A 20,985-nucleotide genomic window follows, 5' to 3' on the forward strand; every position below is an offset into this window, starting at 1 on the left:
TTTCTGCGGCGTCTCAGCTGATCCCAGGCCTCCAGGATCTCCCTGCGCGTGACGGCTCTGTGGCGGCTGAAACACGAGAGGCGCGCGGCCTCTGACCCCACTCTCTGCAGCAAATATCTGCTTACGCCCGTGGACTCGTGAACGCGCCCCACTGCAGTCTGGTTGACCTGGGCATAAAAGCCAGTTGTTTTCATATGCAATCAATTTAGGCACATTTCAACTTTCGTTCTTTAATTATAGTTACTGGATCTATAAAACACACCTGTTGTCGGGCTGTGTACATAAACGCAGCATGTCCTCTTGTTCTTGATATGGAAGTTCTGGGTGTCGTGGAACGCTTGCTTTTAAGGCTAGGAGCTTTCATGATGATCAGAGAAGTGTGTAAACAACAGTCGCTGAAGCGAAACTGCAATTTAAGGTATGTCTAATCAATCCCCTAATGACTAACAAGCAGGTGCATGTCTCCATAATTTGAATTGAAGCGCATGCGCATGCGCACGCACTCGACTCTAAAACTTGTAGCAAGAGCATAGCATTTGTCAGATTAAATAAATCTGAACAGTTTTTTTTTTTTTTTTTTTTTTTTTTGATAGTTACCGTACAGTTTTCTGGGACCTTGTATAGCAGAATATCATGTTTTTATGTTTCAAACACTTTTTAACCATCCCTTTTTTGACATCACCTCTTGAGTAGAATTCAATTATCTTATATACAAGCAAATCATTGAACACTATCAGATGTATTTAAATGAAATTTGCAGAAATCAGATTAATTCATTTGACATCAAATTTAAACTTAGTATTTGAAACTAATTTTATTTCCTCTAATAATATATTGGATATTGGATCATCCCATAAATATACATTGATATGCTAAAGGGCATTTACCACATGCTCCCCTTACCACATTTTTTTAAATATTAATATTTATTGTATTTTTGTCCAACTTGAGAGTGAATAGATTACACAACCAAAGTATACAAGGTACAGAGAGTGACTTTCCTTTATTTAAATGCATTATTTCTCAGGTAAGTCCACAAACATAATTAAACAATGTAGGCTCACAGTAAATACAAAAAGGGATTTGGTCAAAACTTTGAGAATGAAACATGCTACATCACTATCACAAACCACATTAAAACACACAATAATACAACACTCCATGAGATCTCCAACCTCTCTCCAGATAAGCAAAACCTGTAAGTCTGCTAAAGCTACAAACTTCATACAATATAACATAAAAGGTCTTTATATGTAACATTGAACACAAATAAATGTAACTGTAACACATGCTAATGATAATTTATTCCTTGAAAAATACCAGAGAATAAAAATAAATGAATTGAGTGCAGTGATATTCACTTTGGCATATTGTGACATGAGAAAGAAGGGAGGAACAGGAAGTAGTTGGGTATGGCTTTGCTGACATGTTCCAGATCAGGTGCATTTATTCACGCAAAGTAGGAGCTCCATGCGGATGGCGATACGAGTGTGCCAGCCGAGAGGGAGGATGCGGATGTAACGTGCTACGATAGGTGGACGCAGCAGGTTCTGGACTGTGGAAGAGCGGTCAGAGTTTCCATAGAACACCTGAGGTAAAAAAATAAATAAAAGCAATATTTATGCAATACTTGAAAAGGAATAGCAATTTACTTCTTCACTCCTTATTAATCCAGGATGGGCTGTCTGACATCTTACCCTGTTGTTTCCAGTTTGGTCCTTGTAGTAGATCCAGTTGAGCTTCTCATTGGTGCGATACTGCATAGTGTACTTAGTAATCCACTCATCAGAGTCACAGCGGCCCTGGGTCAGGATACCAGAAACCACTTTGACCTCCTTCAGGTCAATCTGAAGCCACTGGTTGGTATCCTGGAACTTAGACAGCCAGGCACACCTAGGAGAGGAGAGAATAATCTATAAATGCAAAAGAAAAATCACAGATCGCATAGACCAAGTCTCTTTAAGATTGAAATACCCAAAACCGTTTGTCAAGATTGTTTCAATAATACTACATTAAAAGTTTTTGAAAAAAGTCTCTTATGCTCTCAAAGGCTGCATTTGATCAAAAATACAGTAAAACAGTAATACTGTAGAATATTACAATTTAAAAGGACTGCTTTCTATTTTAATACATTTTAAAATGTAATTTATCATAATTTATCTATATATATTTACAAGGTTTTTTAAGTTTTTTATTATTATTTTTTTTGTATACTATCTCAATGGTTATGAAAGCGTTTGAGATATATGGAATAAAATCTGTAAATCTGTCAGTACTAAATAAATTCATACTTAAAAATCATGCCAATGCATAGTAGCCTTATGTAGTAAAAAAAAAAAAAAAAAAAAAAGCCATTATCTATCAAAAAGAAAAAAGAAGCTAATCGACTCTTTTAACCGAAACTCATGACTTCTGTTTCAACAGGAGCCATAATTAGCAATATTTCAGAGGACTCACCCAAATCCTTGGTTGTTGAGCCTTGCTTTGCTTGGGACCCATGACGAGAACCAGCCTGTGTACTGGTCTTCATTAGAGCAGCTGAACTGATCTGAAGTCACAGATCCTGCCTCGAAACCCAGGGGCTTATGGTAGGGACACTCTGGACAGTAAATTGATGATGTGGTAAATATTTAGCTTTGCATATAATTTGAAGTAAAACTATAAACATGCATCTCTGTCAGTTTGGCTCAAAGCAGGCTTTCTGACTCTACAGGCAGTTCCAGATAACACAAATCTATGAACAGGCCTATTCAACAAAAGCCTGCAGGATTTCTAAAATATATGACGGGGGCTTAATGAAACATTAGTCACGCAATCAGAGAGATTTCTTTTTCATGTTGTGTTAAAGAGAAATTGACAAAGAAAGCATTAATCTGTCAGGTCTGTAATTCCGTGCTTCCGCTCTTCTGTTTGTGACTTCGCAATCCCAAAAGCTTTAGTTCCCCATAGTGAAAGATCAACATCCATTAAGACTTTAGGTTGACAGATGGTCACGTTCCACACTTAAGCTCCAGTCATGTTTTTACATAACAGTCCCTCTTTTCCAGGATTTGAGATGTTCTTTTTGACATGCCAAATCCTGGTTTTGAAAAAAAAAAAAAAAATAATATATATATATAAATATATCAACACTTCAATGGGAAAGCACCCTAAAAATGTAAATTCTATCAACATTTCCTCATCGTCATGCTGCCAAATCTTTCATGACTGACTTTCCTCAGTGTAACACAAAAGACAGTCATTTGAAGAATATCAGTAACCAAACAGTTTTGGTTCCCATTAACTTCCATAACCAAAAAATACAATGGGACATATGAAATGACATAAATGAGCTTAATTTTGGGTGAACAATTCCTTTTAATGGTCAACGGTTTGATTGGCAGGTCCTATTCTAGTCTTGGTAATTCTGGGAACTCTCAACATAATGGGATTATGAACAAGCATCGGGTCCATCTCTGTTTCTTGCTCCGTTTTTATTTGTATCTTCCTCGCTTTCATTTGATTCTAACACATCAGTCTCCGAGGGCTGAGAAAGCAAGCTGCTCTGTGTTAATGGAGCATGTCTGCCCTGTGGTGGTGTGCCAATGGGATGCGGTGATGTCTCACATGGCCCAGGTGAAGCTGCAACCAAATGATTAATGACTTTCTGCGCCGCTGCAGGCAAGGGCTTGTCCAGGAGCCAGCTCATCCGCACATGTCCTGCCTTCTGTCTCCAAAGGGCACCAGCTAGTGCTAACTAATCCATCCATCTCAGTTCCCAAAGAGTCAAAGTTAGCGCAAAGACCCATTCACTAATTTCGCTCTCCCGACAAAACGGATTTGAGTGGTATTTGATTCACAATAAAGTCAGTAAAAGCAACACTATCTAGAAGAAAACCGATTCATTATATATTTGTTTGACCCATTTTGAACAAAATATTTAATAGAGGCAGAGTGGAGTTTGTCCAAACCTGGACAAAGCCTACAAACCATTCAGATTACGGTAAATTCTTATTACAAAAAATAAAAAATAAAAATACCCGGCACTTTTTTCTTAAAAGTTTCTCTCTTTCTTACCTGGCATGCAGTCCATCTCCTGTCCCCTACTTGATGAAGAACCTTTGGAAAGCAACTTGCTTTCTAAATCACAGTCACACTTGCCGGGTTTCCCAGCCAATGTGTCATTGCCCTCGCCATCCTAAACACATATGAACATTGTTATCAATATTTCACGTTTAATTGTCTCTGATATCAATATCAAATGCATTTCATTACCTCTTGCGCTTGCAGCCCAAAATAACCTGGACAAAGTGTGGAAGAGTAAAACAACAAGAAATTGTAAAACAGGTGGGATGTTTTATTTACATTTAACATTCACTTTCATCTTTATTTGAAGTTAACATTTTTTTTTTTTTAAATCAAGAATGAAATCATATTAAATCAAAAATAAGTCTGAAATTTTAAAATTGGACCAAAATTGAACATTTCTGCTATTATAGTGAAAATGACACATACCTTCAGACACCAGCAGGATGGCTAACAGTAACATGTTCTGCAGTCTGTACTCCATGATGGTTTCTTTTTCGAGTGGTGGACCACCGCACTGATATTAAAGGGGCTGGATTACTGTAATCCACGGAGCACTAATGGCCTTATCTAATGCCCTTCATCTCAAAGCTCCTCCCTTTGCTGCTGAAAGCTAGTTTGAAATTGTTCACATCCCAGTCCGACCCTTGTCTGTTAAAAAAATAGAGAAATTGCCAAATGATCCCCGATTATAAAGCCGGATGGTCACCTTCTGTGACCCAGTTAATGGTTCAGTGCATACAATTAACTCAATTCAACTTCCCCAGCAATCTGTTGATGCAAATCACTACATACTGTACAATATGCCATATGATGGAGAGACTGAGATGAAAGTTTCTTTTCAGTGTCATTTTTCTTCTTGCTGCTAGTGTGGGTCATGATACATTATCCTTTAGTTATGTACAGGTCTTCATGGTTTTATTTTTTTATGACATTTTTATATGCTGGCAGGTGTGTGCAATGAAATGATGCATGCTGGAACATAGTTGGGTAGACATTGTTTTAATTGTTATTGATTACAGCAGAATATACATTATAAATGCTGTTGGAGTCAGACATGCCTGGACTTGACTTGAAGGTTAGGGTGCTGTTTCCCACTTGTACACTAAAGAGAACACACAGACAAACAGTCTTCACAAAAGACAGAGACAAAGTGCTGAGTGAGTGGTGCCGACTACGTTTGAGATAAATCTTAACTTTCAGGTTACAGACTCAATTAACTGGATAGATGAAGGCCCAGACGGAATCTGCACTTTTATCTGTGTTGATTTTGGAGCAAAAATAAATATGAAAATTGTGTTTTAAATAAAACTAAGAATACTAGACTTTTAAAGGGATACTCCACCCCAAAATGAAAATTTCTGTCATTAATCACTTAAAATCCGTAAAAGCTTCGTTCGTCTTCGGAACGCAATTTAAGATATTTAGGATGAAAACAGAGAGGCCTGTGACTGTCCCATAAACTGCCAAGTATGTTACACTCTCAAGGTCCAGGCAAGTATGAAAGACATCATCAGAATAGTCCATCTGCCAACAGTGGTTCAACTGTAACATTATGACGTGAAAAGAATAATTTTTGTAAGCGAATAAAGCAAAAATAATGACTTTATTCAACATTTACTTTGTCAAGTCTCCTCTGTGTCTCTCCGTATCACCATGTGCTGCGTATGCTCTTCTGTATCAGCCGTGCCACAATGATGATACAGAAGAGCATAGGAGGAGACTGTTGACTAAGGAATTGTTGAATAAAGTATTCTTGTCGCTTCATAACGTTACGGTTGAACCACTGATAGAATGACGATGTCTTTCATACTTTTCTGGACCTTGACAGTGTATTTTACTTGGCAGTCTATGGAACAGTCATAAGCCTCCCGGTTTTCATCCAAAATTATTAAATTGTGTTCTGAAGATGAACAAAGCTTTTACAGTACGTGTTTGAAACGACATGGGTGTAAGTGATTAATGGCAATATATTCATTTTGGGATGGAGTATCAGAGTAATGGTAATTCAGAGCAACATTTAATTGCTGAAATGCATCATGAAATCGGCGAGGTGTGTGAAAAAATTTGCAGATTCTGTGTGGACCTTAAAGATGTAACCAAAATGATGGCTGTTGTCTAAAATGGAAGTCACAACCTGATCAGCAGGATTTTTGACAACAATCCCATCAAGCAGAAGGGGTAAGGACACGATTTAGGGATGTATTATGTTCTCAATTCAGCAAAGAGGATTCAAACAGCTCTAATAGGAACAGTCTTAATATTTAAACAAAACAAAAAAATGTCTAAGTACATTCTATGACAGACATAAAAGTCAGTCAGCAAAAAAAAAATATAATACATAAATTCAGATATGTCTGTGAACTCACAGGACAGATGCTCATTTGACAGAATAAACTCTTGTTCCTGATAGATTGTAAACCTTTGAGCTTGGATGACTTCACAATGGATTTGTTGGCATGTCAACTGCTTTAGAAAAAAAATAAAGTGGCAGCAATTTCAATACTTAAAGGTGGAATAAACATTATGAAAATATAGACTGTTTTCAATAACCATGAAAGATGCAGCTGACCACTGGGCCTTATTTGAGCTAAAGACTTACATTCTTATCAATATATAAATATTTATCCAATGGTAAACTGAAGAAAAAAAAAAGTTAAACATTACATTCTAAGAGAATACAGCTTCTAGTCATTGCCATGCCCCAGTAAATGAACAAATATCAGTGAAGATGTCCAATATATTTCATATTCCGTGCACTTCTGGGGATGAACCTGAATGTTTATATCCCTGCATTCAACTGCTCAGACACTTGAAAGCTAACAGGCATCCTCTTTGGATGACAAATGCTACAAGCTAATATAAATCAAGTTGTCTATAGCTATTAAACCATGACAGATGAGATGACGTGTCAGTACCTGCAGGTATACTTCAATATGGCAGTGAACCAAGAAGCACTCTAAATCGCCTTCAAGATACATTGAAGGCAGCTCATTCGGTCCATATATGCGGTTAACAGAAGTAAAGTAGGACACAATTTGTCAGTGTCGTTTTTAAATCCAAATCCAAATGGCTACTACATCATCCCCTATTCATTTAAGAGAGAATATACACCAATAATAGATTCAGCTATATTACCGTTCAAAAGTTTGGAGTTGGTGGGGATTTTGAAAGAAGTGTTTTATGCTCACCAAAGCTGCATTTGTTCAAAAACACAGTAAAAACAGTAATGCAACTTTAAAATGTAAATTCTTCATTTGATGATGAAGCTACATTTTCTTCATTGTCACAATATCCTTCAGAAAATCTTTCTAATATACTGATTTGCTGCTGAAGAAACATTTTTATCAATGTTTAAAATGTCACTTTTAATCATTTTATTGCATCCTTGCTTAATAAAATATTAATGTCTTCTTTAATGTCCAAACTTTAAAACAGTATTATCCATTCACTCTATATTTCATAACTATCAGGCTTCATTTTGTCAGAAATGTTGGTAAACGCAGCCCTTCGAAGGTCAGGTTTCTATTTTAGTGCTTAAAACTAGCTTTCGAAATCATTTTGTACTCCGGGATAGGGAACTGTTTTTTTCTCTGACATTTTGTTAGCATGATTCCACATCAGTTGTTTTTATGAGGAAAAAAATCATAACATTAAAAGTAAGAGAATGGGGCTTGGCAAACCAGAATCAGCGACATATTATATACTGCAGATGTAGGTTTTGTAGCAGGTTAACAAGGCTGGTCATAGATTACCACTCACAGATGACCTCGCCACAGCTGGCCACAGCAAAACTATTTATCTTGGCAGTCCTAACAGCTGGCTGATGGAAGGATTACCTGGCACCGCAGAGACAAACTGTGCCAATGTACTGCAGATTAAAGGATGTCAGAGCGTTTATGGACAAGGTGTTAGTCCAGGAGTAATGGAATCACATTCAGCCTTTCAAACAGGCAGCCCGCAGTACGTCACTAATATCAACCTGAAAATATGCCACACGAAAACAAGAGGTTCCAGAAAGAGACTTTTAAACATTGTGAAACTCTCATCTCTTCCTACAAGACAAAATTCAACAGTTTGTTATTGCATGGCAGTTTAACCAAGAAAACGTTTAACAAGTGAGATGCATGGAATACAAATATTGCAAGATGTTACTGAAAATTAACTTCATTATGCATAACACATTAAAATAGCACAGAGACAACAGAATCAACGATAGAAATGAGAACAGAAAAAAAAAAAAAAAAAAAAAAAAACATGACTTGGTGGAACTCAAAAATACTGTTTTCGAATGTGTAACTTCAAAACGTAAAAGTTTCAAATCCAGTCCTGTGAAAAGACAGAGCTCATATACTGTAGGTACAGTAGGTAAGATAGAAGATTAGATAGATACAAAGTTCTGTTTTAATCTAACACCATATCAACACAAACACCTGTGAAATGTATGTTTAAAGTGCACCATTGAAAAACAATACTAATTTAAAAAGAGGACACATTTCCCTAGAGTTATTCAAATGAAAATGCCCTGTCACTATCTTTTGGGGGGTAGTGAGAAACTTTAGTTGTTAAGCAAAGTCATGATGATAAATATGTGGATGAATAAAATGTAATACTCCGAAGTAAGTACAGTATGAAGGACGATAAATTCACCTCAAAGTCATGATATATTGCTCTGTTTGCATTTGCATTCAAATGCCTGGAATTCTTAATATAACTATTTTGCATATTTTATACCCATCTCATTTCAATCTATATCAGTAGAAAAAGAATTTCATGAAACAATGGAATACATCTAAAGCGAACACTGAAAGCCTGAATGAAAATGTGCTGCATTTCAGAGGTCGTTTAAAAATCTCATTGCATTAACAGATCAAATACTGCATTACGCCTTTGAAACCCTTTTACCAGGTCCCGAGGCAATGCTTTTATCTCTTCAAAAACATGCCGTTAAACTGATTAAAATAAACCCGGCAGTTATTCAGTTTGTTAAAAGAATCATGCGCACGTGCAAAAGTTATGTCGGGATGGAGATTCAGACTTAACTCACACAACCTTGTAAGCCATCGCTTGTGCCACAGGCAAAGTCACACTTCTACACCAGCTGGTTGGGTTTAGATCGCAGAGGGAGACACGATGAGGCCCCGGGGCCCTCTGTTGAAATTCATTATTCACAGGAAATCCAGCTCTTCAGGGATCTGGGCTCTAATGAACTCCTGCTAAAAACCAGCACTATCTGATCCCAATGTGTGAGGTTTTGAATGCCAAGCTCATGGGAAGTGGAGAAACACTGTAAGACACAGCTACGGGTAAAGTGAGACAAATAGCCATCATGGGACGTGGATTTAATGGTCTGGCATGAAAAGTAACACAGAACCTGGTTAGGAAGCATCAGTAGTTGCTGATATGCTGACGTATGTTTTAAATAGTGTTGATTCAATACCTGACTGATTTAATAACCAGACAGTGTGGAATATAGACCTAGTCTGCACTGAGAATCCATATCAGAAAACAAAGAGAGGAAATCAATTCAGAAACAATAAAGTACTTCTGTTACAACCATAAAATGCACTCTGTACATTGTAACTATTAACACACCAATAATTCATTAAATAATCTCCATGAAATATAGAATTATTACACATTAAATATTCATACATTCTCTTGTGTAGAAACTAAAGCTCTTACAATTCCACAGATTTTTTTTGTTGTTGTCGCCCATCCCAAAGTTTCCATATACAAATACATAGATTCAGATCATCGTCAGTAAGATATATTCAACAGAAAACTGAACCCAGATGTAATGAACAAGAATACAAATTCTATCAAATGTGGATGCTTTAAAAAACAAATCTGAGACATAACTATTGCCACCTTCTGGCCAGAAGTGGCATTGTGTACCACTGTATGAACAACAGCATTCCATAGGTAGCCAGAAAGGAAAAGGAGAAACCGAGTACACTAGAGGCCACTTGTGGGCCTTCCTCCTCTAAAGAGCTGTTTCCTTCAAATCGTTGAGGTTCGGCATCCTCGCACGGGCGGGTCTGGTAAAGCCGATACCGTTCTGCCCACCTTTGTTCGCCATTTGGTCTGGGTACGGTGCGCCCTCGGCCCGATTCAGTGCGGTAACGTGCCAGCTGGACTCGATCTGCCCTGGCAGAGGGTAGTTGTGGGGTTTTCGGCTCTTGGTGTTGGGGGTGACGCTGCCCGGAGGGAGCCCTCTGGCCTCGTTCAGGTTTCCTTTGGAAGGGGGGTTAGGCAGGGGCTGGAAGCGCAGTTCTGCCGAGCGATCTGGAGGCTGGGGCTGATTGGACGTAGCAGGAGAGGAGAGGTGTAGGAGCTTCCGCAGGGACTTCAGAGGCTGGTTCTGCAACAGGAAAGCAAGATTTAGAATGCATGTCTGTGTGCAATCATAAAATAAAAAGGATGGTTTTTTTTTAGGAAAATTCAGCCAGGATATACTGAATGCATCAAAAGTGACAGTGAAGACATTTATAATGTGTTCAATTTCAAATAAATGCTGTTCTTCTGAAAAATGGTTTCTAAACATAATAAATGTTTTTGAGCAGCAAATCAGCATATTAGTATGATTTCTGAAGAATCAAGTGCCACTTAAGACTGGAGTAATGAACGCTAAAAATTACAGGATGCTTTGCATCACAGGAATAAGTTGCATTTATTATTAAATAAAAAACAGTTTTTGATCAAATAAAAGGCACCCTCGGTGAGCATAAAGGCCCATTCACACCAAATATACTAACCAGAATACATTTTTTTTTTACATTTACATTTATCTGAGGCTTTTATCCAAAGTGACTTACAATTGGTATATATGTCAGAGGTCACACGCCTCTGGAGAGACTAGGGGTTAAGTGTCTTGCTCAGGGACAGATAGGTGTCGCACAGCGGATTCGAACCCGTGTCTCTCACACCAAAGGCATATGTCTTATCCACTGCGCCAACACCACCCCATACGATAACTTTAAGGTTTTAAAAATCATCTAAATTATTCCAGATGAGTCACTTTCAAAACAATTTTTTCCAGATGAAATAATACAATCACTGACAGCAAATCAGAATCAGAAGCAGATGACAACGAAAGAGCATCATTGGCTAAAGAGAACTGACACTTTTGCCTTTTTTTTTTAATGATAGGACATATTTTAGACCAGAATTGATGAGGGAGAGAGAGTGGGGATGGGATCGTGAAAGGTCCGTGAGTTGGGACTTGAACTTGGGACGTCCCAAGCACAACAGCATTATATGTCGGTGCACTACCCACAAAACTATATTGGCGCTGACCTAAACAGAACATTTTTGTGGATGCTAATGTAGTTATATTAAATAACACCTTGAATGATGACCTTGAGATTTTAATATCTGTTCATCTGAAGGTTTTTTTTATTTATTTTTTTACCTGAGGCTGCACATCTGTCTGCTTTTCAGGCGCCCAAGTGTTGTCCCTGTCCCGATCGCGATCCCTCTCACGGTTTCGATCCCGGTCACGCTCCCTGTCCCTTTCCAGGTCGCGTTCCCGGTCACGATCTCGGTTGCGGTGTCGACTGCTGTGATGAGACGAGGATTTGACTGGTCTTTGTATCACTAGCTGCTCTTGCTGGGCCTCACTAGGAACCTGCCACAAAATCAGTGAAACCACCTGAATACTGAGATATATGTACAATAAAACTCCCGTCCAAACAAAAGCTCACCCATAATCACGTGCATTAGGCCAGCAGACTGGAAACGTTCAGAAATATTGCCCTTTTAACCAGTTCACGGCATGCATTTGTTTAAAACGGAAATCATTTAAGAATTTAAAAAAGGATTTCATTTCAATGACCAGCTTTTGCAATCCAGAGAGGATTTACTGATGATAGATAAAGAGCTGGGTGTTTGGGACGCTCCCAGTTTCTGACCTTTTGAACCAAAAAATGTGAGAGTTTGTGTACAGAAGACAGAGAGTTTGGGTGTGAAAACATTTGGACCAATTCTCCTAATCTTTCCCAGGTTCGGAGAATGGTAAATTAGAAAACGTGCATCTTCTTTGAGCAGGTGCTGCTAAAGACGGTTATGGGCTCCATGCATCTAACAGAACACATGCTGATGCTTTTGCGATGCTAGCAGTAAACGAAGCAGTGATTTAAAATCATAAATCACACAGAACCAGATCTGTCACATAAGTATATATAAAAACATCTTGACCTAATAGGGTTCTGTCTGTTCTACCAACTATTGAGATCATAAATAAAACGTGGTGTGTGCAAAGATGCATTAGACTTAAAGAGCAGTTTAAGAAAAGTTTTACTTTGGCTGTAAATTTAATTTTAGCAATTAATTTACACATCAACTCAATTAATGACCTATGAGTTTTGATGTATAAAATGATTCATGCACTTTTTCTTAGCAAATACAGCCTAATATAAATAGAAAGTAACATAACTTTAAGAACAAAAATGTATTAAAAAAAACGATATTTTAAAATGTATATTAGATATATTACAATACTATACTGTATTTCTATATTTCTGAGAAAATTAAATGAAATTCATGTGTCGAAATAATTAGCATATCAAGTGACTGATTTGATTAAAATGTTTAAACAGATCTGGGCCTGGTGTTTTATTTGTTAAAAACGGCTTTGACAAAAAAAAAAAAAAACACAATAATATTAACAACTACTATATAAAAATGACAAAAAGACATCCAGTCATAGAACACCTATAACATTTAGCATGACATGCAATGGAGATGTGTTTATTTGGTAAAGCGGTGCGGTTTTATGCGAGCAATACCATGGGTTGCGGGACAACAGGGAGCACTTTGACAGAAGAGTTATGCTTTAAGCTATTCTTTGAGTTAAAGAGGGGGAAAAGGCTTTTCTTGATGCTCGGGTTCCTTCCCACGTTGCCGTCCGTCTGCAATATAAGACGCACAAAACCCCAGTGGCTCATTCTATTAACACCAAACATCTTTTGTTGTTGAATACAGCAGATGAACATACGGTCCTCTGGCTCAATATTTGTGGACAGAGCACAGTAGAGGCACATTCTGCCACACACATGCTGCTTGGGTCTGTAATGTTCTCCATATGGTTATTATGGGGAAATGCTACTGAAAGCACTGAACTGCACTGAGAGGCCCTGTTGAATTCTGTCAGGCACTAATCGGACAAAAGTGCAAATGGACAGCCTCGTTTTTGGGAGGATATGCCCACTTCGCCTTTTTTTTTTTTTGCACTGGTCACCAACATACTGATTGAGATGACTTAATAGACACCATAAGGTGGATGCTAGCCTATCAATTTAAGGAATATTGCCTTGTGTATAAATATAATATTTAAGTTCAATGACTAGCAGACAGACATAGAAGAACACAACACAACACAGCAGCTAAGCCACACATATACACACATGTCAAATAATAATTAAACACACACAAACAGAGAAAAGGTCTCCTGACTAAGGCATTACTATATTCTTACTGCATTTGGATACCACTTTTGAGAGTAACGGGAAGTGAGTGAATGTATAGTAATGAACAGGACATTCTTACCGGCTGTGACTTCTTCTTTTTCTTCTTTATGGCTCTAAAGAAACCTTGTTTTTCTTTCGGTTTAGGGACCTCTGGTGGGTTCATAACCATGGCCTCTGAATTATTCCTGTTATTCCTGTAATAATGTAATTATTATAAAGTTGAATCTCATAAAAAAGCATTTCGGTGATAAAATAAAAAAGATTTGATCTTAGCACATCTGATGACTACGTTCTCATGACTGTAATGTACTGTAAAAGTTCAAACAATTAATTAAAATTAAAAATCAATATGCATTTTGGATTTTTATAAAAAATATTTGTATTTCACAATTTTTTTTTGTTATTGTATACTATATGGACAAAAGCAGGGGTGCCGAAATGGGGTTGGGGGGCGGGGGCTGGGGAGGTTAGGACAAATCCAAGGACCCGGCGAGGGAGAGGGAGCCCAAGCGCCCAATTGCGATGAATCACATTCAAAATAAAAGTTTATGCTTTCATACTATATGTATGTGTACGGTGTATGGCTGTGGTTGTGAGGCCGGTTGGATGTACTGCCAAATTCTCTGAAACGCCTTTGGAGATGCATTATGGTAGAGAAATGAACACTCAACATTCCTGCAGTCAGCATGACAATTGCACGCTCCTTCAAAACTTGCAACATCTGTGGCATTGTGCTGCGTGATAAAACTGCACATTTTAGAGTGACCTTTTATTATGACCAGCCTAAGGCTCACCTGTGCAATAATCATACCGTCTAATCAGCATCATGATATGCCACATCTGTGAGGTTGATGGATTATCTCAGCAAAGGAGAAGTGCTCACTAACACATATTTAGACAGGTCTGTGAAATATATTTGAGAGAAATAAGCCTTTTGTGTACATAGAAAAAGTCTTAGATCTTTGAGTTCAGCTCATGAAAAAAGGGGGCAAAAAAAAAGTTCCATTTATAATTTTTTTCAGTATACAATTTATTTTTTAAATATATAGCCTACATATATGAGTGTCTTATATATATATATATATATATATATATATACACACACACACACATAATAAATACACATATAATATGTAAACATGAACTTTTATTTTGAACAACAATTCTAACATCACCAATGCATGACTGCATTGTCCCAGATGTAAAATTTGGTGAAAGAGGAATATGATTATTGGGCTGTTTTTCAGGGTTTGGTCTGAGCCCCTTACTTCCAGTGAAGGAAAATCTTAAGACATCAGCATACCAGGACACTATGATCATAAGATAATACCTGTAGCCCATCAAACACCTTTGGGAGGACCTAGAACGGAGATTGCAAGCCAAGCCTTCTTGTTCAACATCGGTATCTGACCTCACAAATGCTCAACTGAACGAATGGGAATTTTTTTTTTGAGAATTTATTATAGCAGCAAAGCGGTCGAACAACTCCATATTAATGTCTGTATATTTAGATTGCAATTTCACTGGATAAGTCCCTGTTGGAGTATCCTTTTGTCCATATAGTGTATGTTAGTGAATATGACAGAACTTATATTAAGATTCACCCTATTACATTAAAAATAAACAGACATATTATCAGAGAACTGGCTAATGAAACCAAATCAACCAATCAATAAAAAAAAAGCAAAACTCAAATTATAATATATTTTTGTCTAACACCAGTGAATTTAGAGAGAATGTAAAGTTGGCATGCTTTGATATTTTCTGCTCCCTCTGTTGCCAGACATCTCAAAACCGTCCAGGACACTAATTATTTTTACCTTGATGTTCTAGTTTTTCATTTGAAGCCAAATATTTACTGTTGTCACTTCCAGCTTAACAAAGCATGTCATCTTACAGCCAAAGTATCTGCACACAGAATAATTTGTCTAGATCGAGGGGCCTTAACAAGCATGTTCTCTCACCAGGGGTCGAAATTGGTCTGACGTTTGGGGTGGTTTGTCATGGCTGTGCTTTCCGCCGCCACCGCTGGCACTCTACTCTGTCCGGCACTCTCATGGAACGTGTTGTCAGGTCGAGGAGAGGGGACTGCACAAAAGGACAGAACAAAAAGCAAACAAAGCTAGAATATCGAAGCTTAAGTCAGACATACTGTATTTACATACACTAGCGTTTAAAAGTTTAAGGGATTCCTTTTTTAAATATAATACTTTTATTTAGGAAAGACACATTAATTATATCAAAAGTGGCAGTAAAGACATTTATAATGTCACAATATGTCTACTACATTTTTTGGGTACCTCTGTAAAAACTTCCCACTCTGCGCGGCATCGAGTCACTGTAGATCATTCTGTTTTCCTTGGATGAGGTTCCATCCTCCATATGAGTGTCATGGTACATCCCAGCCTGAGTTACAAGAGGATGGTCACACTACAGGATAGCATTTAAAACAGCGATCCTACAACTGGTTGCACAAACATTATCTTGTCTTACTAGAACTGAATATTTGCTTGGGGAGAAAGGAATGATTAAGGAAGAAAATAATCAGTAAGAAAGAGAGGTTAAACTGACAGTTCACCCAAAAATGAAATTTCTGTCATCACTTCACCCTCATATCATTCCAAATCTGTGTGACTTTCTTTCTCCAATAGAACACTAAAGGAGAGACTTTTGGCTATGGATTTTTTGTTGGCCTTGCTATTGTGGGTCATGGCACATAAGCCACATATGCCAAGTCGTATCACTTTAAAATCTTCAATCCCTACTTTGTAACTGCACGTAAAAAATAACATTTAAATCATTTTATTCGCTTAAAAAAGAAAGTTGAATTTAGAACAATATGATGTGTGTAAATCATAAATTACATTTTTGGGTGAACTCTCTTTTTAACTAAGAACCTAGAAATGTAATGCTAAAGACATGAGCTAGCAGTTAATGTGATGACATGAACATTTACAAAACATCCATATCGATGAAAGCTAAGTTAAACGCTTTTATGATCAATGCATAAAAAAACAAACAAAGAGAAGACGATGCATGAAAAACAGTAGCAACTAGTGAGTGTGTAAGTGGACGCGTGCGTTCTGAGGGTCCCGTTGAGACCTCGGACCTCGTTTTTTGGGCGTTGTGAGTGGAAGGAAGTGGTGTTGTCCCTCGTAGAATCTTTTATCGGGGGTCGAGAATGAGGCTTCTCTTTGGGAGACTGGTCATTCTGCAGACATAAACACACAGCAAAATAAACAGACACTGGGAGACACTGGGAGTGTGCATGTAATAATCAGAGAGAACAAAACCAAATGCATGAATGCAGGATGCAGCAGAGCCATATCATAAATAAGATCACACACACACATATGCAAACACACTACAAATCAAATCTCCTGAAATTATTACGATGAACAAGCGTCGCTTATAATATTCCTGTTTGCAAACGGCAGAGAAAACTTGTAATATTCAGACAAAAGACGAACAGATGAATAAGAAGGCATCCTTGCTCGGATAGAAATATTCAAATGCTGATCAGGGGAAGCAACGGAGATGAGCGAGATCAGCGCCAACTGTAATATGCTACAGGACACGGAGATAAAATGAGAGCAGGTCACTGACCCTGCTCAGATCTTGCGCGAGTTCTTCTCGAGAGGAACTGGTGTTGTGGCGTGGGAGTGTGCGATGCTGGAGCTGCGGCGAGAGGAGTTGTAGGCTGCTGGCACGTGTTGGCACTCCCTGCCCGACCACCAGATTCACCTCCTGGCCGTGCGGCCGGTGTCGCTCTCTCCGCACGTACATGGAGTGGCGATGAGGTCGCTGCTGCGAGGAAAACGGGCTGGTGTAGCCGAGACCGTAAGGATAGGATTCATGGGGGGAGGGCAGGTTGTGAGCGTGGCCACCTCCTGCTCCCGCAGCCCTGCTTGGGTCCAGTGTGTCTGTAGCCTTCGGTTCATCCGGTGTTTTTTTCCGACCCGAAGAACGTCGCGAATCTAGAGTGCCCCCTTCTAGACGTGCGTTCCCCCGACCGCTGGGGCTGTGACCCTGCCGCTCAGTCCCAGCATGCCGTTCGCCTCTGGGGCTCCCAGGAGCCGCGTTTAGATCCAGACAGCTGGACGGGAAGTAGCGGGAGCCTGAGCCTGACCCCACCATGGGATCGTCTAGGTGGAGTCGTGTCTCGGCCAGATTGTTCACGGACTTAGCATCGTTCAGTGCTCCGTGGCTCTTGGACAGACTGAGGAAGGACGAGGAGCTTTTGGAGGAGGATGTGGAAGGCATGGATCCGTGCGAGGACTCCATGTAGTTATGGCGACTGTGTTTGTCCCCAGACTGCAGCGTGCTGGTCTTCCCTTCCAGGAAGGAAGAGTGGCGGCCTTGTTTGGACGACTTGAGGTACTTGCTGGTAGAGGTGTCTCCTCCCACAGTGGCACCTCCAGCTTTAGGCCCCAGGTTGAAATCAAATTCTGTTTTTCCCTTTGCGTCTTTGGGGCTGAGGAGGTGGGGAAGGTTGTTGTTGGCCAGGTCTTTGCTGCTAGAGGCCGAGCGGCTCAGGGTCTGGGCCTGGTAGCTCTTGGGGTGTAGCGTGGGACTCAGGGTGGATGAGGTCGCCATGTTGCTGCCGTTCAGGAAGCTGTCGGTGCTCCGGTGGAGGTCCTCATGGCGTGGCAGAGAAGAGCAGTCCTTGCTGTTAGTGTGACGGTGTCCTGAACTCTTACTGCCATGGCTCCTGCAAGGATAAACATAAAATGGTTATATTCTGGACGTTTTTTGAACCAACTTCAAGAGGTGCAACTTGGGGTGATTTTAAAACAACAATGAAAGAGCTTGTTTTTTATTTGTTTTTTACTAAAACTATTCTTTAAAACATAATTTTTCAAAAAAAAAAAAAAAATTTCACATTTTTCTAATTGAAATGAACCAGACAAAAAAAAGATAATTTTAATAATGAGTACTGAAATTAACGAATGGGATAGTTCACCCAAAAATGGAAATGCTGTCATGGTAGTCTTTGAACTCTGGTGAACGTGCATCAAAGAATGACACTGAAGAGAAAAAATTGTTGATTAAAGTCATTATTTTTTGTTTTCTTTGCGCACAAAAAGTAATCTCATAGCTACATAAAATTAAGGTTAAACCACTGCTGACACATGCACTATTTTAACAATGTCCGTACTAACTTTCTGGGCCTTGAACATGGTAGTTATATTGCCGTCTATGGAGGGTCAGAAAGCTCTCGGATTTCTTTTAAAATATCTTAATTTGTGATCTGAAGATGATAAAAGGTCTTGCAGGTTTGGAGTTTGGAGAATTTAAATTTTTGGATATTCATTTAAATTTAATAAAAATAAAAAATTTATTTAAGAAATATTTAAGAAATATTTAGAAATAATACCAAGTCTCAAGTTGCTGGGCTATATTTTTAGCAATAGCCAAAAAAAACCATTGTATGGGTCAAAATTATAGATTTTCCTTTTATTTCAAAAATCTCCCATTTCAGTGGCAGTGTAGGTTATTCGGCACAGGTTGACTTCCTGAAAATGACCTCCTGTGGCACTTTTAAAACAGTGCTTAAGAAACGCATGTCATTTTGGCAGCTCCATTTGCTGCCACTAGTGGCTTGGAAATCCCACATTAACTAGCACATAGAAGCAGCTATTACTGACCGGCTGGGTATGGTGTTGTCTCCATGGTATGGTTTTCTTTTTGAGGAGCGAGGTGGGGTGGGCGACGGGGCAGCTGGCCGCTCTGGCCCTCTAAGGCCTTGAAACACTGGGTGGTTCAGACACTGTTCTGTCAGAAAGCGTTCAGTGGGGTTCAGGCACAGCAGGTTCTGATACAGTGAAAAGAGAATGACGAGAGTCATGCCACACTAGAACAATAAAACTCCTTCACATTCAGACTTTTATTAACACTTTGCACATGGGGGTGATATGACATCTGCAGTTTATTTTAAAATAAATCAACAGCAAATATATCAAAACTACAGGAATTCAAAAGGGAATACTGTTCTCTAAAGAATATTGCAGACGTTTTACCTTTATTAAATCCAACATGAGTCCATTGATGATGCCCAGGTACCTTCGATCAAGCGTTTGAGGATGACTTACAGAAGGAAACTGCAACAAAAACACACACACACACATATACTAAATAAAGAGGGAGGACTAAAGAATAGAATGGAAAAATCGCTTCATTCACAAGAAATATGGAACACTTAAGAGGAGAAATCATTACAATAGGCTAAAGCATTAGAATTACTAAATAGAAACACATAAAAACTCTAAACAGTAATATTTGACAAAATGTCAAAAGCAATGAAAAGAAAAAACAATCATAATGCATTGCTATGTGTTGCGTCTTGCTTTGGACTTGACTGATGAACTGGCATTCGCAAACTTCATGCTTTTGAACATTATCTCAGTTTTTTTTACATTTATTTAAGTGTCTGCACATCCCTGTATACACTAGATTCATTTAAATAACTTCAATGTACTTGGGGGCGCAAAAAACCTGATATGGACATCCCTAAAGACAAAGTAGAATTTAAAATGTGACTTGAGTTTCCAAAAGAGTACAAATGTATGTGTCAGTGTATGCGCATGTGTGTGAATATTATGTACTGTGATCAGCCCTGTCAAGGCAAAGCCAGTTGTGTTTCACACTGGCACATAGCAATACATGAGTCATAGACAGCCACTTATTCAGAATACTGGGATCTGAGCCATAGGAAAGGAGAGCAGAGAAGAGGCGAGGAGAGGAGAGGAAAGCACAGAACAGGACAGAGAAGAAGACCGGTCCTTACTCTTAGTCCAGCAAAACGAGGGTTGTTGTAAAACAGCTTCATCTGTTCTGGTGGTAAGGGGCCCAACACCTTCTGAATGGTGAAGAGCTGGTCGATTTCACTCTCGCCCGGAAACAGGGGCTGCCCATCGCTCAGTTCTCCCAAAATACACCCCACTGACCACATGTCCACCGCCTTCCCATATGGAGCTCTGTGAGAGCCAAGCAGAAGACAAATATAAGTCAAGAATCGACCTTCATCTGAGTTTTCCATTTCCATAAAGATACTTTCAAATACATGAAGTTATATACTTGTCAAATGTATATGCAGTTTAATTTCTAAACAGATCAATAAAACTGAAAAATCCTCAGGTCGTCCAAACCTGTATGAGTTTCTTTCTTCTGCTTAACACAAAAGAAGGTAGCCTTCCATAATTTTTTTTTCCATACTATTAAAGTCAATGGCTACTGTCAACTGTCTGGTTACCAGCTTTCTTCAAACTATAACTTTTGTGCTCAACAGATACCAAACTGATACAGACTGGGTGAGCAAATGATGACAGAATTTTCATTTTTGGGTGAACTATCCCTGTAAAGTGTAAAAAAGTGACAATTACCATGGATACTAAAAAGATAGAAAATTATTCTAAAGTTAGGATGTTTCCGTAGCCCTTAGTTCCCTAAA

At 38.7% G+C, this 20,985-nt stretch overlaps 2 protein-coding genes across 4 annotated transcripts in view; both read right to left on the minus strand.

Annotated features, from left to right (window-relative positions):
- Positions 1-992: 992 nt before the first annotated feature.
- rs1a (retinoschisin 1a) lies at positions 993-4,769 on the minus strand. Its single transcript, XM_026275963.1, has 6 exons — positions 4,495-4,769; positions 4,255-4,280; positions 4,057-4,177; positions 2,458-2,599; positions 1,698-1,893; positions 993-1,589 (listed from the first exon to the last, which is right to left on the minus strand). Exons 1-6 carry the CDS (start codon positions 4,547-4,549, stop codon positions 1,437-1,439), a joined length of 693 nt encoding a protein of 230 aa, XP_026131748.1. The 5' UTR covers positions 4,550-4,769; the 3' UTR covers positions 993-1,436.
- A 3,258-nt stretch (positions 4,770-8,027) lies between these two features.
- The window catches only part of cdkl5 (cyclin dependent kinase like 5), a 29,184-nt gene continuing 16,226 nt past the window's right edge, over positions 8,028-20,985 (minus strand). The window contains exons 9-19 of one of the 3 annotated variants that reach the window (XM_026275512.1): positions 20,323-20,512; positions 19,556-19,636; positions 19,184-19,350; positions 17,142-18,246; positions 16,645-16,746; positions 15,836-15,941; positions 15,500-15,623; positions 13,615-13,729; positions 12,855-12,977; positions 11,480-11,695; positions 8,028-10,429 (exon numbers count right to left, since the gene is read on the minus strand). In XM_026275512.1, the coding sequence (XP_026131297.1) occupies positions 10,052-10,429; positions 11,480-11,695; positions 12,855-12,977; positions 13,615-13,729; positions 15,500-15,623; positions 15,836-15,941; positions 16,645-16,746; positions 17,142-18,246; positions 19,184-19,350; positions 19,556-19,636; positions 20,323-20,512 (2,707 nt within the window). In that variant the 3' untranslated portion in view covers positions 8,028-10,051. The remainder of the gene's footprint in view (positions 10,430-11,479; positions 11,696-12,854; positions 12,978-13,614; positions 13,730-15,499; positions 15,624-15,835; positions 15,942-16,644; positions 16,747-17,141; positions 18,247-19,183; positions 19,351-19,555; positions 19,637-20,322; positions 20,513-20,985) is intronic. The other 2 variants (XM_026275513.1, XM_026275514.1) reach the window with 2 other exon arrangements.

Source organism: Carassius auratus, chromosome 11 (genome assembly GCF_003368295.1).
Source record: "Carassius auratus strain Wakin chromosome 11, ASM336829v1, whole genome shotgun sequence".
Lineage (NCBI taxonomy): Eukaryota > Metazoa > Chordata > Actinopteri > Cypriniformes > Cyprinidae > Carassius > Carassius auratus.